Consider the following 15457-nt stretch of genomic DNA (forward strand, 5'->3'; position numbering starts at 1 on the left):
TGGCTTAAGCCGTAAGGTATGAAAATTGACAAAGTCAATGAACTAATTACACGTGTCATCACCTGAGCGGCTGAGCGTTTCCCACTTTTAATGAAAAAGTTAAAGAGATAAGAAAATAACAAAAACGGCAGGATGTGTTACTGTTGAGAGCGTTTCGCACTCAAGAAAACGGTATGCATTCTACAAGGTTATTATTGAAACTGCGGAAATTGGGATTTCATCGTTGTCGTCGTCGTCGTCACTCGATCGCTCTTCTCTGTTCCTCCGGTGGGGAAAAAAAGAAATGGTGATGGAAATTGTGAAGCCAAACACGTGCATTAGAGGATGTTGCACCAGCGAATCGATTCCTCTTCATCTCTCTTCTTCCTCGTTCACTCTTCTCTCTCCAATCGCTAAAGGTACTGGTTTCTTCTCTTCCCCCATCTCTCTCTCCGTGCTCTTCATTCGATTACTCTGGAGAAATTTGCAGGATCAGAGAGTGTGGTTTACGAAGCGATTCTAGATGGACGCAAAGTAGCAGCGAAGAAGCCAATCTTGTCTACTTCCGATGACCTCGACAAGTTCCACAGGAATTTGCAGCTCTTATGGTCTCTCTCACTCTTATCACTTTGTTACATTTTGAATTTCTTATTTTGCAATGTTTTGATTTTTCTCACTTTAAGTTTTGGATTTGGTGAAGTAATTTAGATCATCCGAGTGTGGTTAAGCTAGTGGCAGCTCACGCTAAGCCTCCCAATTACATGTTTTTCTTTGAGTTCTACGAGTTAGGGACGTTAGCTGAGAAGTTGCACGTTGAGGAGTGGTCTCCGAGTATTGATCAAGTGTTGATGATCACGTTTCACTTGGGTATATGACTCTACTTGTCTCAAAGGAACGTTCTTTTTTTGTCAACCGTGTCTGATTCTGGAGGTTTCGTGTTTTTGTAGCTAAGGCATTGCAATATCTTCACAACAACGGAATTGTTCACAGAGATGTGAAACCAGCAAATGTTCTTGTAATGCTCTTCTTTTATCATCTAGTATAGAATAGGTACTTCTTCTTTGAGCTTTTGTGTGAAGCTTAAGTGAGCTTTTTTATTGATGTAGCTTGACGAGAGGTTTTCTCCATATCTGGCCGACTTTGGTTTAGCAGAATACAAGAAGAATCTGTGCGAAGTTAATCTGCAGAACTGGAGATCGTCTGGAAAGCCAACTGGTGGATTCCACAAAAAGAACATGGTCGGAACACTTATTTACATGGCCCCTGAAATACTAAAGAAAGAGATGTATACTGAGAAATCAGATATTTATAGCTTTGGGATTTTGATCAAGTAAGAATTGTTTTTTTGTGTAGAAAATTGTAATTCCTAGCATTTTCTTACATTCATATTCCTTCACATTTTTTAATTTGTTTAAAGTATATTTAGCTTTCTTCCTAAAAGATTCCTTTGGTTATGAATTGTTGTGTCATCTTACATTGCAGTGAGCTTTTAACTGGAGTTGTTCCATATACTGATCTTCGTGCAGAAGCTCAGGTAAAAATGTCTTTCCATTTTGCATTCTGACATGAGAATCTCTGCTAGAAGCCTTTATATATGATCCATTGTCTTTTTTTTTTTTTTTTTTTTTTTTTGTATATCAGGTTCCTGAGTTGCATTCATTTAACTTTTCTATATTGCTAAACCTTGGCGAGAGCAGTTCTTACGATCATATAGTCAATTTCATGTAGATGTGTACTTAATTACATATAAAAGCATTCCTGTTCTTTTCATTCGTGACACCTAATGTACCCTGTGCAAATCTGGTTGGCAGGCTCACTGTTTTGGAGATGAATTATACAGAACAGCAACTTACAGCTGCCATTGTGTCTTCTGGTCTGCGACCTGCTCTTGCTGAAACTGGATTGCACCTTCCAAAGAGTTTGTTGTTTTTGATACAAAAGTGCTGGGAGGCTGATCCTTCTAAACGACCTTCTTTGGACAATGTGGTTTTGGAACTAGAATCAATTTGGGAACAAGAGAGAGGAAAGCAGCAAGGTCAATTCCATGAGAAAACTTTTAACTCCCAGAGTGATAAGGATGGGGACACCACTAAAAGGTCGGAAGATTACAGGGACACAATTAATTGGTCTAGTCAAGGGAAGTGTTTATCCAAGAAATCGTCTGTTTCCCATGTCTTTGATGTGAAATTATGGTCTAGCTCAACAGATGACCCTTCAAGATATGTCCCTATTATTTCGTGTGGGTCTTTTGCAACATGTGGAAGAAGAGAATCCATGGAAGATACACACTTCCTCATGCCTCACATGTGTTGTGAGGAAAGCATCCACTTATTTGCCATCTTCGATGGTCATAGAGGTATACCAACTGCCATGTTAACCCAGAAAGCCACGTGTGTACTCTCTCTTTTGACTTCAAATCCTTTAGTTACTTATCACATAGTATATAAAATAGCTTCCTGGATGACATGCAGGTGCTGCAGCTGCTGAATTTTCTGCTCAAGTTTTGCCAGGATTAGTTCAAAGCTCATGTTCCACAAGGTTCATGCTCAGCTCAAGCTTTTCCTAATCTTCAGCATTGTTTTCAGGAAAACTCATTGGTATGTCTCATTTTCAGCGCTGGCGAGGCATTGTCACAAGCATTTGTTAGAACGGATTTAGCTTTCAGACAAGAACTTGATTCCCATCGGCAATCAAAAAGGGTGAGTCAGAAAAACTGGCATCCTGGTTGTACTGCTATAGCCTCTCTCCTAGTAGAGAATAAGCTTTTCGTTGCAAATGTTGGTGACTCCAGGGCAATTTTATGTCGCTCGGGCCACCCTATTGCTCTAAGTAAGGTGAGATAAGACGACCATACTGAAAGTGTGCTAAGTTTTATATTCTATTGGTCCCCTCAATTTCACCTCCCTGCATAAATTAACTTCGGCATTGGTACTCAGGCACATCTTGCCACCTGTATTGATGAAAGAAATCGTGTGATTGGAGAAGGTGGGCGTATTGAATGGTTGGTTGACACATGGAGAGTTGCTCCTGCTGGCCTTCAGGTTTGGTCGTTATGTACTTGATAGAATACCGTTAAATGATATGAAAGTGACAAGTATAGCTGACATTAGAGGAACATGATGTTGGTTCATTTTTTGAAAATTTAGTTAATTCTGCTTTGTAATAGGTTACCCGGTCGATAGGAGATGATGACCTGAAGCCAGCTGTAACAGCAGAACCAGAGATCAGTGAGACAATTCTATCAGCTGATGATGAGTTCTTGGTAAATTGTATCTTACTTTCGTGTCATATATATGAAACTTTGTTTGTTTATTCGACGGTTTATAAAAATAATAGGTTGAATGTGGTAGGTAATGGCGAGCGACGGGCTCTGGGATGTTTTGAACGATAAGGAAGTTATTAGTATAATCAGGGATACTGTAAAAGAACCTTCAATGTGTTCAAAGAGACTAGCAACCGAGGCTGCAGCACGTGGTAGTGCCGATAACATCACAGTCATTGTAGTCTTTCTACGGCCAGTGTCTACAGCTGAAAGGATCTACTAGTAGCCAATTCTTGCATAGTATTATTCAACATGCAATTTCTTTACATATTATTAGTTCCTCATGTTTCCAAAGTTCCACATTGGGCACTGAAGCTTATGTAATTGCCCCAGAGTATTATTATATTTGCTCTGAACCAGAAAGTACATAAAACATGTAAACTACAAGGAAACTTAACTTGAGTTATATACTCCTGATTACATCAGTTACATTATAATTGTTTATTTTTTTTTTTTTTTGTAAAAAAATACATGGTACTTCATGTTTCAGAATAACATGATACAGTAGGGGATCAGAAAGAAGAAAAAATAAGAAGTATTGGAGTGGACGGCTTACTCTGCTCGTCTCTTAATCCATATGCTTTCTAAGGTATTAATAGTTAGCCTACAGCTTGCACTATGGTCATCTCGGCAGTAATGCACACTTGTACCTATATATAAACACCGGAAAGTTAACCTTATGAGATTTTATCTCTTTGGTTGTCATTTGCCTGTCTTCTATTTATTGATTGCCTCAAATTTCGCAGGAGCATCCTTATCTTGGCGTGGACCCTTTGCTCAATGCGTCTTGCAAAAGTTTCTTGAAGCTCTGCAGGAACATGTCCCATTCAACTGTTGTCATGTCCACGAAAGAAACACCTTTTGATTCATCATGGTTCGCACCAATCAGTGGGCTCTTGCTTTTCATGTTGCATTTTTCTTTCTTTTCTTTTGCATTTTTCTCATGATGAGTAATCCGCTGGTTTTGTGAAGACAACATCGAAGCAGTTACATTGGTAGCGATGATGGTGTTTGCACGTGGCCCTCTTGGAACCAAAGGTGGTTTAGATACAGAAAATACCTCTGAAATCTCCGCTTCACATGGGGTATCTCCACCTTCAAACTTAAACATTCCACACTCTAGCTCTGTGTTCACTTCATTTCCTTCCTGACTATAGTCACCGCCTTTGCCAGTTTTGCCAACAACACTTGCTTTCGATTTGGTGCAGAGGGTCTCTAACAGACTGAAACTCTCTTCCCCCCTGGAGAAATCCCGAGTCATCTTCTCGCCTATCTCCGCGAGACAGAGCCCTGCAGCCGCAGCGTGTTTTAAGAAAATTGTGCAGACGATGAGGACCCTTATGGCAGATTCCGGCAAAGAGTCTAGTTCAGTTCTTAGAAGTTCTGCGTCTTTGAAAGGGTCCAGATTCGATATATACTGCAGCTCATAGTCGGTGAATGGAACAAAAGCTTGAGGCCAGTTTAACCACTCAAAGTAAGGATCATCTAGGAATTCAGGGAGGCAGAGACCATGGTCAATAGGCACAAGCTCAGCGGTCCCAAGTCGATTATAACTCTCTTTTTTGTCACATCTCTTCACTAGCATATTTCCAGCATGTCTGTCAAGGTTCAGGACTCTTACATCAAGTATTCCAATCCTATGAACCGAGTTAACCGTGAAGCTTCCTGGACCCAATTCTCCCGCATCATAATCATGACCCACAAATCGCTGCAAGGAAGCTACCTTATAGGGCATGGAGGAGTACGAGAAGGTGTCACTGACATGAAACGGGACATGTGAGATACTAACCAAAGCTGTTGGTGGAACACCAGAGAAGCCTTGGTAATCCAAAAGGTAAGCAGCTAACTCTCGGATACCCGTCTCACCAACAGGAATTGAATGTTTCATTCCCGGTTGCCCGAGCATCAAGTTTCCAGACTTTTTAGGATTGTTAAAGGCCAAAGGCTCTTCATCAACCGGTTTAGCCACAGCAATGTTATGTCCATTTCCTGTTTGCAAGAGATAAGCACCTCCCATGCCACTTGGTAAAAGCAGAGGCTGAGCTCCAGAAACCATAGCCATAGTCACCTCAGCCACAAGGGCACGAACCGTGGGCACTCTCTGGCCACCAAGAATCTCAATCCGTGGAGCAGTGGTTGCTTTGATATCTTCCTCCATATTAGCAGACGCAGCTATAGAGAAGCAAGGAGAGGAAACGCTTCGAGGGATGTTGTCATCTTCAACCGAATGATTAAAGGATTGCGCGAGGAAGTTGAAGTCAAGGTTGGTAAGAGATTGAAGTCTGCATCTTTGAGAGGATCGGCTGAAGTAAGGGAACTTGTCACTGAAAGGATCAATAGCCAGGGCCATATCCGAGATCAATGTGGGCTTGCAGGTGATGACTATGGTCGTAGCCAAACAATTCATGCCAAACCAAAACTTTTTGGCACTCCTATCTTATATATATTTACACAACTAAAAAAAAAGTTTCGTATTTTTTTGTTTTCAAAAACCTACAAATCAACTTGGATCTATATACAGCCACAAGATGGTGTGTCCTTTGCTTCGGTTGAATCCATTGTGCCCTTTAAGTATTCGCTCCTCCAACCATGAATCGCCGCAATTTTCTGCAAAACAGAAAGAAGAAGATAAGTCACATACATGGGAAGCCTTATTAAAAGAATCATCAAGAAGAGAAGATAGCTTGCACAAGAAGAATCAAATTGAACGAACCCTGAATACGGATGAAGGCATTCAGGGATAGAGACGGAGAAAGATTGAAAAACAGAGAGGAGCGTCAGAGACACCGACACCGTCACCGGAAAAAAATTCTGTCTTTTTTTTCCTGAGACTCCCCTCTTTCAGAACGATACTTCTTTCTCCTTTCCTTTTTTTTTTTTTGGTTTTCTTTTTTTTTCTCTTTCTTCAACCCCTTTCTTCTAAAACCTATTTGTAATTATGCTATAAATGTCTCTCTTCTTTGTTTACGTTTCTGATTTTCCCGCGTTTTTAGGATGGAGACGAATGCTAAAAATAGTAATTAACAAACAAAAGCTTAAAAGAAAGCTACGTTACGTTCTTATCTATAAGCTATGGCGTTTGTACCGAAAATTAAGGATTTTATTTTGGACAGGAACAACAAATACAGAGTTTTGATGATGCCTTATGGACAATATAAAGTTGAGAGAGAGCTTGTACTATTTTCAGTGATAATAACTAATAAGCAAACATTTGTGGTGTGGAACCAGAAAGGAACTCATAAGACATTGTTTCATGGGTTTGGCTTTGTTGAACCATTGGCTATAACTTCTCCTTGGTTCTTGTTGTTGTCTTCACCGGCAGTACTACCAGGAACAGATCTCCCACTGCTCGAAACTAGGTTCTTGATGGTTGATTTCAGGTCTGTGTCTTTTATAAGGGAGTCCAACGTCACGTGTACGCCTATATGCACCACAAGAAAAGTTCGCATCTCAATTGAAGTTAAAACTAATAGTTCGGAGAGTTTGTGTGTTATTTATACTACTTACGGTATCTCCAGTAATGTTTAGGGTTTGTTGGGTCATTGATCGTCTCCTCTGTTGCAGGGCGAGTAGTGTATTCCTCTTTCAGAGCCATCATATCCTAATTTTTCCAGGGGGAAAGAAGAACAAACACCAATGTTATTATTGAGCCTGATAAAAATTTCTAATAAATCTGACTGGTGATGATTACCTGAAGTGGGAAAATAGCCCACATAGATGGAGCTTCAACATGTTGCCTCAGAATGAAATGAGTTATCTCTGGAACACATTGACTTGGAGGGATTTCATCTACACCAATCACTTCCTTGAAGTAATGTTGTCTTCTCTCTTCGTCCTCTTCCCACCAAGCCCGCAGTGTAGAGCAGTCGTGGCATGATGGAGCACACACCTGAGAAATATAAAGAGATACTTTGAATAATGCGGTGAATCACGTACAGACTTAAAATTTCTCAGGAGATGGAAGGAAGCTATAACTGAGTAAGACAGGATTCTGAGAAAAATTATCTAACCGTCATATAGCCATAATTAGAGGGGATCCCAAACTTCACATCGGACTCACTGGGCATGCGCTGGATCCGAAGGCCAACCAACCCAAGTTCTTGCATAACCTGAGTAACTAGGAATTTAGCGCATGCTTCTACACAAGTTGTATAAAAAGAAGTTGGATATGAACCAAGAGCAAGGAAAACAGAGCACACATACAGGATGCACACAAGATGGAATAAGACCCAGATCCTCCCCACAGGCCAGCATGTTAGATGAGTTTAACAGAGCAGGTAAGGTTTTCAAAGCATTTTTCCTCCATAGATCTTCTTGGCGTTGGAAGTAGTAGTCATAGTATAGTCTCTTCAGAACATTTTTGCTGTATCAGAAAACCTTCATCAGATTTTCCCATATCGATGAAAAAGAGAAAAATATCAAAGGATCAAGAGCAGAGGTCTTGATTTGGGAAGTATACTAGCGTGGCTGGTGAAAAGGTTTTGAAAGTACCTGTGATCATCCAAATCCTGGAAGCTTGAAGTATCCTCAAGATTAAAGCGAGGATAGAATTTTCTTGCATCTTCTGGATCTTTGATCAGAACAACATTCTAGGGACACAAATTCAACAGAAATAAAAAATTGCGAAAAGTTGAATCGAGAGAGTCATAAAGTGGTTAACAAGGAGAAGAAATCTAGACGCGCTTGTGATGCATGAAACTTTACCCGTAATATGTCAAAGACATCACGGCGAACTTTGTCCTCATTTTCTAGCAACAAAGACTTCTCAGCTAATGACTTCAGCTTTGCTGCAATCTTCTTCTCTGTGTTGCAGTCTTCCTTGAACTAGAGTAGAACAAACAAGTAAGTTACTAAAAAAGACCTAAACGTTTTTGACAGAAGGAACACAAGACTTAGTTATCTAAAGGGTTATGGAATAGATAAATGTGGTTCTCCAAAGGAAATTGATCTCCATATGAGGAATTTACTGACCTCATACAAGTCCTTCTGAGTTTCATTTAGAAAGTTTGACGCAATAAAAGGCCAAAAATCTCCAAATGTCTCCTGAAGGGACAGACCAATGACATAAATCAACAGAAAGGTATAAATAAGGATCTATTATGAGGTAAGGTTTGTAACTTGAAACTTACAATTTACTAAAGCTGCGCTGAAAGCAGATCATAACAGTGTGATGAAAAACTAACCTCAAGAAATTTCTTCTGCACGTAGGGCTTGCTTAACCGGTCAAAATCCCATATGCCCTCTTTTTCCAATTCTTCCTGCATCAGAAGCAGTTTTATCATTTCTCCTTCGCTTTAAATTAGTTCATCGGCAGCCATAAGCTTTTAAAAAGTAAATCTCAGAGCCAAGTTCTTTTGAGCAGGCATGTAGCTTGTGTACCTGACTTAACGGAATAGATGGACGGAACTTCCCCACTAAACCAGTCATAGCATGAGCTGGAAGCTCCCAGATTCTGAAGAAACCTAATATATGATCAATCCTATATGCTGTGAAATATTTTCCCATCTGCAAAGCAAGTACGATCTTGTCAGCCTTTAGATCTTCAAAGGGCCGTGGTTAGTAAATAGTAAGGACACTAATGCCCACCTGTGTTAGGCGAGCACGCCACCAAGCATAGTTGTCTTTTGACATTTCCTCCCAGTTATAAGTAGGAAACCCCCAATTCTGACCATTTTTGTCAAAATAGTCTGGGGGTGCTCCAGTTGACGTATTCATGCGAAATAGATTCCTGTAAACCCACGTATCAACACTGTTTCGGTCAACCCCAATAGGTAGGTCTCCTTTCAGCACGACACCTCTCTTCCTTGCATATTCTGATGCTTCTGACAACTTTTGAAAACGTAACCAGCACACACTTTTAGTTGAAGCATCCAGTAACCGACTTCACTTACAAGAATGTAACAGAAGTTGATGAAATACGAATCAGAACATACTCACTTGTACATGTAAATGGTACTGAATGTAGTAGTGGAAGCATATGGTGTTATAGTGCAAGCTGTCCATGGATATCAATTTTTCAAGCTGTGGCATTACGATATTTGGAGCTGTGAGAAATTACTGAAACTATCCAGATGAAATACATCTGGAAAGCTTGAACTAATTCGATCACTAAACTTGATAAGATAATACCTTGTCTTCTGTGTAGTCAGAAAAAGTCCCCCATTGACTATGATCTGAAGTCTCAAAAAAATCACGGAGAAAGCAGAAAGCCGCATATGGTTTCAACCAGCCCTTTCCAAGAAAACAAAACTCAGTAAGTCAAATGAAAAGCTGAAGTGAGCCTTCGGAGGCATAAGTATGCAGGCGTGTATATCTACGCATATGAAGAAAACAATATCAGATTCTGAAGCATACCTCGTTCTCCGAGAAGAATTTCTGGAAAGAGCTTGAGTTCAACGTCTGGTCTTTCTCTAGGTCAAAGATCTTCTTGGCAATTGAAAGCTTAGATTCCATGGTAGCCTCATAATCAACATCCTACAAGTAATAATCTTTAAAAGATCAATCTACACTCGAACTCTGACAGTAACAAACTAACATATGAACCATTTACTAGCAGGAGTTCAAACACATCATGCTGATACAGACACAAGCCTTTGGAAATACCATATCTCGTTTCTCTGATGCTATTCTTTTCAAGTATCCAAGAGTCTAAAAGTGAGAGAAAATGAAAACCTCTGAAAGGTCTGACAAGGGACTGATTACCTTCTTGTCCAGTTGCTTCTTTGCCTTCTCAATTTCTTCCTGAAAGGGAAAGAAAAAGATCAGCTAATTTATTTCTTAGGAGTGGTTCTCCCAGACTACAAGAAGTGTACAAACTTACCTTGATAGCGTCTGGCAAACATTCAGAGAGAGCCTGTACTCTTAGATATAATGGATGCAATGCAAACACAGACAAGGAGCTGCAAGAGAAGCAAAAATCCAAAAGATGAAAGAACAAAAAGAATGAACCAGACAGTTTAATGAGTTGATATAGACATTTTAGTAAGTAGAGACAGATATTCACCCGAGCCTCAGGCTTAGTCATTAATTATCAACCAAGTATAGGAAACGCAAGGTCCCAGAAAACAAAGTTAAGCAAAAGTCTAAAACTAAGAAAAACTACGAATGATCATAAATTCAGTAGTCAAGAGATAATAACAACAGAACTTCTGGAATATTTGTTTCCCATCTGTTAAGTGAGTCAGCAACCCTTTATTGAACTTGTGCAAAACTAATATAGATGCAATACTCATACCTGTAGGGATACGAGTCCCACCACATCTTATGCACGGATGTGTCATTTACTGGTAAAAGTTGTACTAGATGCAACCCGGAATCTACAGACCAGTCAACCAGCAACTTCAGATCGAGAAATTCCCCCACACCAACATCATCTTCTGATCTAACAGAGAACATGGGAACTGCAACACCAGCACCCCTCCATGGCATTGCCTACATGTAAAATTAAACAAATTTAAACAACACTGATCCTATCACAGAAGGAGCTAGTTCATAGCTTGTCTCTGTTACTTACCCGAAACAAGCCATCTGACATGACAATGTATTCCTGTTTACTACCGATGGAGTGAAGAGACAACTCCCGATTGCCACCAGATTCAAAACCTATGCTGCCTTCCTTCTGAACTTTACAGTATCTATATGTGAATAACAGTTAAGAACCCAGCACGCAAAAAGTATATGAGAAGTGAAGTGTGAACTAGTTTCAACAAATTAGTCTGAAAGAGAATAAAGAAAGGATATTTGATAGGAAAGTCTGCTTTAGGGATCAAGCAATCTGCTTCCCATATGGAATCATCGACATAGTTGAGTCTAAGTCCATTTTCAACTTTCCATTTCCCCAACTTTGCTGGGGTGCCTAGAACATATATCTGTACATACAAAAAATGATGGTCACCAGACAACATAAGACTCAAACATGATGATAAAAAAATGTAAGATCATAGAGAAAGGCTTACCGATGTTCCCTCTCCAATGTCTGGACAACAGATTTTGAATTGGACAACAACTGAATCTATACACATGGTAAAGTCAAGAGACCCCAAAAGTTAGCCAAGACATCGATCAATAACAAATAGAGAATCTCAGAGACAATGGTGTGATAGATTCTCAAAGAAGAAGTAGTACCATCTTGATCCGACTTATTCTCAAAGACCCCTAGAGGTTTTTCTACTTTCATTTCGAAACTCTGGTGGAATATAACATCTTTAAATGCGCTTCTAAATGGAAGAGCTTGATCCCCAGTCTGAAATCAAAGGAACAGAACATGTCAAGGGGCAAATTATAAGCAGCAAGAAATAATCATAACAGCAAACAAATGAGATAAAAACCCAAACCTGCCAGAGATCACGAAGCTGAACAGACTCTCCACCAATCAATGTCTCAGGCACAACGAGCTTCCTCTTCATCCCAAACTCCGACCTTAGCACATTCTTGGAGTCATCCACCACGTAGTAACAATAATCACAGCTAAACCCAGGTGGAACCGAGACAGAGCCACTCCAGATGAGCTGATCATCATGCTGGGATGGCTTAAGCAGCAAACCTTTTTTCACATTCCCGGAACCAAGTCCAGGAGCCGAGCCACAGACCAGCAAACTCTCTCCCCAGTGAGTGAAATACGGTATCGAGAAGCTAAGGCTAACCATTGGTTTACTAGACTTGCTAGTACTCAACGAAAGCGATCCTAAATTCATCATTCTCTAAACAAGAACAACAACAATAAAAATCAAAACTTTAGCAAAACCCAGATCACAATTCCTTATCCGACGGAGAGTAACTCAAGAGACCACAAATTAAAAGTGAAAAATCAACAAATCAGTAACACGCAAGCCATTATAGAGTAAATCGAAAACAACGGAAGAGAGAGAGAGAAGTGAAGTAAGAAATTGGGAAACCGATGATCACCTTTGCTTGCTCAAACCGTAAGTAGTAAATCTCAACACACGAGTCTCGAGAGAGTGACTGAAGAAGCTAAAAAAGTAGTCTACTACTATATATGGCAGCTAATTTCGAATATTCAGTAGACGCAATCAAAAATGGCTTTTTCTGGAAGATATTTTGTGGTTTTGTTCAATCGCTCTGCACCGTCAATTTTTATCAAGCACGAGTCTTTTCTCCTTTTTCTTATTATTTTAAGAAGAGGCAAGAAGAAGAAGAAGAAGAAGATCACGAGATAGATCGGGCAAGAGTGTCCAGACATTTTCCCTTTATTTATTTCTCAATCAACTAAAAAAATCTGAAGTTGAAAAAACAAACTAAAATGACATATTTAACAAAGCATATAGAGAAGGATGATGAACTTGTTTTACAATTACAGTTCAGTTCTCCATTATTTTATGTTGGTAAAAGAGAGAGTTGGGAGTGGGAGAGATATAAGAGTGGGAAGCACAAGATAGACACACAAAGCATAGTACGTAGAGAGGCCAAAGCTTAGCTCTCACTTTTTAGTAATCAAAAGGCCATCCACTGTAACCCATATATGATTGTTGCTGTTGCTGTTGATGGTAGTTGTGGTTCTCATCGGTTGTCTCCGAGTTTCTTGTGCCTCCACGGTTTTGAGTAGAGGAGCTTGAGTTTGATCCTGTTGAACGAAATGGCCACAAGGAAGAGAACGGATTCCTTCTTTCGTTGCTGTTATCACGACTGTTACTACTGCTATTACTACTAGTTCTGTAGTTTCTGGTGGTGGTTCTGTTTTGACTGCTTGAAGGTCCTCCAGCTGATGGTAGCTCTTGGCGACAGACTGGGCATGAGTTGTGCTGAACCAGCCAGGGGACGATGCAGTCAGAATGATAGATGTGGTTACACGGCATCTGTTTCGCTTCTGATCCTAATTCGAATTCGTCTTTGCAAACAGGACAGTTTGAATCTGATGACCTCAGATGCCTCTGCGCGATCTTGATGGTTGGCAATGCGTCTATTGATGATCTAGGTGCGGGTGGAGGGCCTCGGCGAGTAGTGCCAGCTGAAAGCTGCTCGAACAATTCTTCAAGACCGGGACCGAAGAAGTAGTCACCGGTGTTACCACGTGTGATGCCAATGCCAGGTGAGCCGCCATTGAAGAGGGCTTCGACTGCATTATCTCCAGATAGTCTATAAGGGACCTGACCACCAAAGATCAATAAAGGAGCCAGACCAGGAAAGTTCTCAGGACCTGAACTGATGGTTCTTCCTCTGATTTCTCTGTCATGGTTCCTTTCTGCTATGCGGTTCCTCATAAAGGCAGAGAAAGCATCCATGAGATCAAAAGTTGGATCACGTTGTACAACATCCCTGTGACTGTGAGCTCTAAACATATCAAATGGGCTGGTTTGAGGCATATCAAGTTCTTCAACAAAACCTCCTCCACAATAAGAACATACAGGCTCTTGGCCTTGAAGCCGAACAGCACGCTGGCATCTGTGACACCAGTGGGTATTTCGACTGCTTGACATCTCTTTAGCTTCTCACTCTTCTTTCCTTCAGCGGGATCAAACAAATACCACAAAAATGCAATCCTTTCCTTTGAAGCCCTTAGAAGAAGCTTTAGCTTATCTGACAGGTCTCAGTTATAAGCCTGCAAAAGTGGACATAAGTTGGTAAATCACTTATATACAATTCATCCAAGTAGGCAAGCCAAGCCAAAGACTCCAGTAAAACGATTCCCCATTACAAGAATTAATTACATATCATACTTCAATAAATAGAGTACAAAATTCTACAACATAGGTTCCAAGTTCCACCTGATCAAGAATACCAAAATCTAGACATGAAAGAGAAGTTTTTTTTTTATGTCTCAACAATATATAGCCAAGGTTTGAATCTTCACACCCTCATAAAACCTCCTAGCCCACAAACTCAAAACTTATACTAGTACATGAAAAGCAAACACCTGAATCATATAAAGGCAGACAGAACAAAGTCTAGCAGCGCTAATTAACACACAAAGTTTGAAGCTTTGGTTTGCTTCTATAGGCCAACCCAAAAACCTAATAAGATGCGAACAACTAAAAGACATGGATAACTTTGGTTTAAGCTCAATGAGAAGAATACCTCGTCATCAAGAATTATGGATCGGAAGGAGAAGAAAAAAAAAAAACCCTAGCGAGAGGATTCGATTTGGGGAAGAAGACGTCTGAGTACAATACACACAAACGACTCTAGAAGCATCTCTCTCTCTCTCTCTCTCTCTCTCTCTCCGTGTTTACAACACAGTCTCCTCTGGCTCTGGGTGAAGTTACACTATGCCACGTGTTGTTTTACTTATTAGAGTTTTTTTTTTTTTTTTTTTAAGTCAATCCTAATTCTTCTCAACTTTTTATCCGTTAACAAATTATTATGGGCCTTCTTATTGGGCTTTTATATGACATTTTCAGATGTGGTCTGTTAAGAGGTAATAGAAGCATGGGATTAAGAAAGTAATACTTAAGAAGAGCCCATGTTTTAGAAATTGGTAATGGTGAAAATGACAACCAAAAGAAAAGAAAAAAACACAGCTCATGTTGTTTGTCTCATGGATTGGACTCATTCAGAGACTATAAAATAAAAACAAAAATGAGGTAATGAGAGAACGGTTAAATGTAAATCTGTATTGGAAAGCGACTATAGGGGGTTTGGAGTAGCTAGTACACAGAAACAAGGAAGTCCTCTTCACGTTCACCACATTGATTGATTTATAGTTTGCTCTTTTTTGTGAAAACATCATACAGTTGTGTTTTTGACCTTTCAACCTCTCAAACCTTTGCCTTTTTCAAGACAAAGATTCCCACCAAACCAACTGTGATATTATTATCAAATTTTATCTCAAACCCATCTATCTATCCAAATTTTTTACATATTTCGTAAACTTGTTCAATTTCCTGTCATGAGGGGCAGGGGGCGTACGATTATGCCTTTTTACAGAGTTGGCTACGTGGATTTTTAGAGTTGGCAACCTAAAGAAATGTTCATTAATTAACATTTTGGTCTGTGCATGGTTGTGGAGGTGTCTATATATAGCCGCCTAAACAAGTGTGATAGATTGGCTTTTGTATATTTCTTGTTCCACACAAGGCCATGATAGACTAGTGTACTATTTGTTAGTCTAAATTCAGTGGATTTAAATTTTTAAAGAGTATCTTTTGTTTTTAATATATAGGCGTTTATCATACATATTATTTGATATTATCTTACAGATGT

The 15457-nt window shown here is 39.8% G+C and overlaps 3 protein-coding genes and 1 pseudogene across 9 annotated transcripts; 1 reads left to right on the forward strand and 3 right to left on the reverse strand.

The window, feature by feature from the left end:
* Positions 1 to 199: 199 nt before the first annotated feature.
* On the forward strand, positions 200 to 3735 carry LOC104785310 (protein kinase and PP2C-like domain-containing protein). Of its 5 annotated transcripts, none has more exons than XM_087451972.1 (12): positions 200 to 398; positions 470 to 587; positions 680 to 846; positions 927 to 994; positions 1086 to 1309; positions 1462 to 1521; positions 1791 to 2335; positions 2451 to 2517; positions 2594 to 2813; positions 2916 to 3020; positions 3146 to 3241; positions 3330 to 3735. In XM_087451972.1, the coding sequence occupies exons 1-12, from the start codon at positions 284 to 286 to the stop codon at positions 3522 to 3524; spliced, it is 1980 nt and encodes a 659-aa protein (XP_087308098.1). In that variant the 5' UTR covers positions 200 to 283; the 3' UTR covers positions 3525 to 3735. The 5 variants fall into 5 exon arrangements, with proteins under 5 accessions (XP_087308098.1, XP_087308096.1, XP_087308094.1 ...); XM_087451970.1 differs by having other exon boundaries at positions 223 to 398; positions 927 to 1029; positions 1132 to 1309; positions 1462 to 1513; XM_087451968.1 differs by having other exon boundaries at positions 223 to 398; positions 1462 to 1513.
* LOC104785309 (phosphatidylinositol 4-kinase gamma 1 pseudogene) lies at positions 3618 to 5708 on the reverse strand (annotated as a pseudogene). The gene has a single exon (XR_015558200.1). The product of XR_015558200.1 is annotated as a phosphatidylinositol 4-kinase gamma 1 pseudogene (transcript).
* A 671-nt stretch (positions 5709 to 6379) lies between these two features.
* On the reverse strand, positions 6380 to 12538 carry LOC104785312 (4-alpha-glucanotransferase DPE2). 2 transcript variants are annotated; one of them, XM_087451965.1, is made up of 23 exons: positions 12206 to 12538; positions 11635 to 12000; positions 11426 to 11543; positions 11257 to 11312; positions 11038 to 11169; positions 10815 to 10937; positions 10536 to 10732; positions 10122 to 10200; positions 10004 to 10042; positions 9656 to 9775; positions 9431 to 9532; positions 9239 to 9322; positions 8888 to 9130; positions 8681 to 8806; positions 8485 to 8559; positions 8273 to 8344; positions 8006 to 8125; positions 7793 to 7890; positions 7505 to 7664; positions 7312 to 7410; positions 6993 to 7190; positions 6809 to 6902; positions 6380 to 6722 (listed from the first exon to the last, which is right to left on the reverse strand). In XM_087451965.1, the coding sequence occupies exons 2-23, from the start codon at positions 11995 to 11997 to the stop codon at positions 6553 to 6555; spliced, it is 2868 nt and encodes a 955-aa protein (XP_087308091.1). In that variant the 5' UTR covers positions 11998 to 12000; positions 12206 to 12538; the 3' UTR covers positions 6380 to 6552. The 2 variants fall into 2 exon arrangements, with proteins under 2 accessions (XP_087308091.1, XP_010508798.2); XM_010510496.3 differs by having other exon boundaries at positions 10815 to 10941; positions 11042 to 11169; positions 12206 to 12481.
* A 4-nt stretch (positions 12539 to 12542) lies between these two features.
* On the reverse strand, positions 12543 to 14544 carry LOC104785311 (putative E3 ubiquitin-protein ligase RHC1A). The gene is made up of 2 exons (XM_087451973.1): positions 14333 to 14544; positions 12543 to 13856 (listed from the first exon to the last, which is right to left on the reverse strand). Exon 2 carries the CDS (start codon positions 13732 to 13734, stop codon positions 12745 to 12747), a length of 990 nt encoding a protein of 329 aa, XP_087308099.1. The 5' UTR covers positions 13735 to 13856; positions 14333 to 14544; the 3' UTR covers positions 12543 to 12744.
* Between the last annotated feature and the right edge of the window lie 913 nt (positions 14545 to 15457).

The sequence above is a fragment of the Camelina sativa genome, chromosome 5 (assembly GCF_030686135.1).
Source record: "Camelina sativa cultivar CO46 ecotype springtype chromosome 5, ASM3068613v1".
Taxonomy (NCBI): domain Eukaryota; kingdom Viridiplantae; phylum Streptophyta; class Magnoliopsida; order Brassicales; family Brassicaceae; genus Camelina; species Camelina sativa.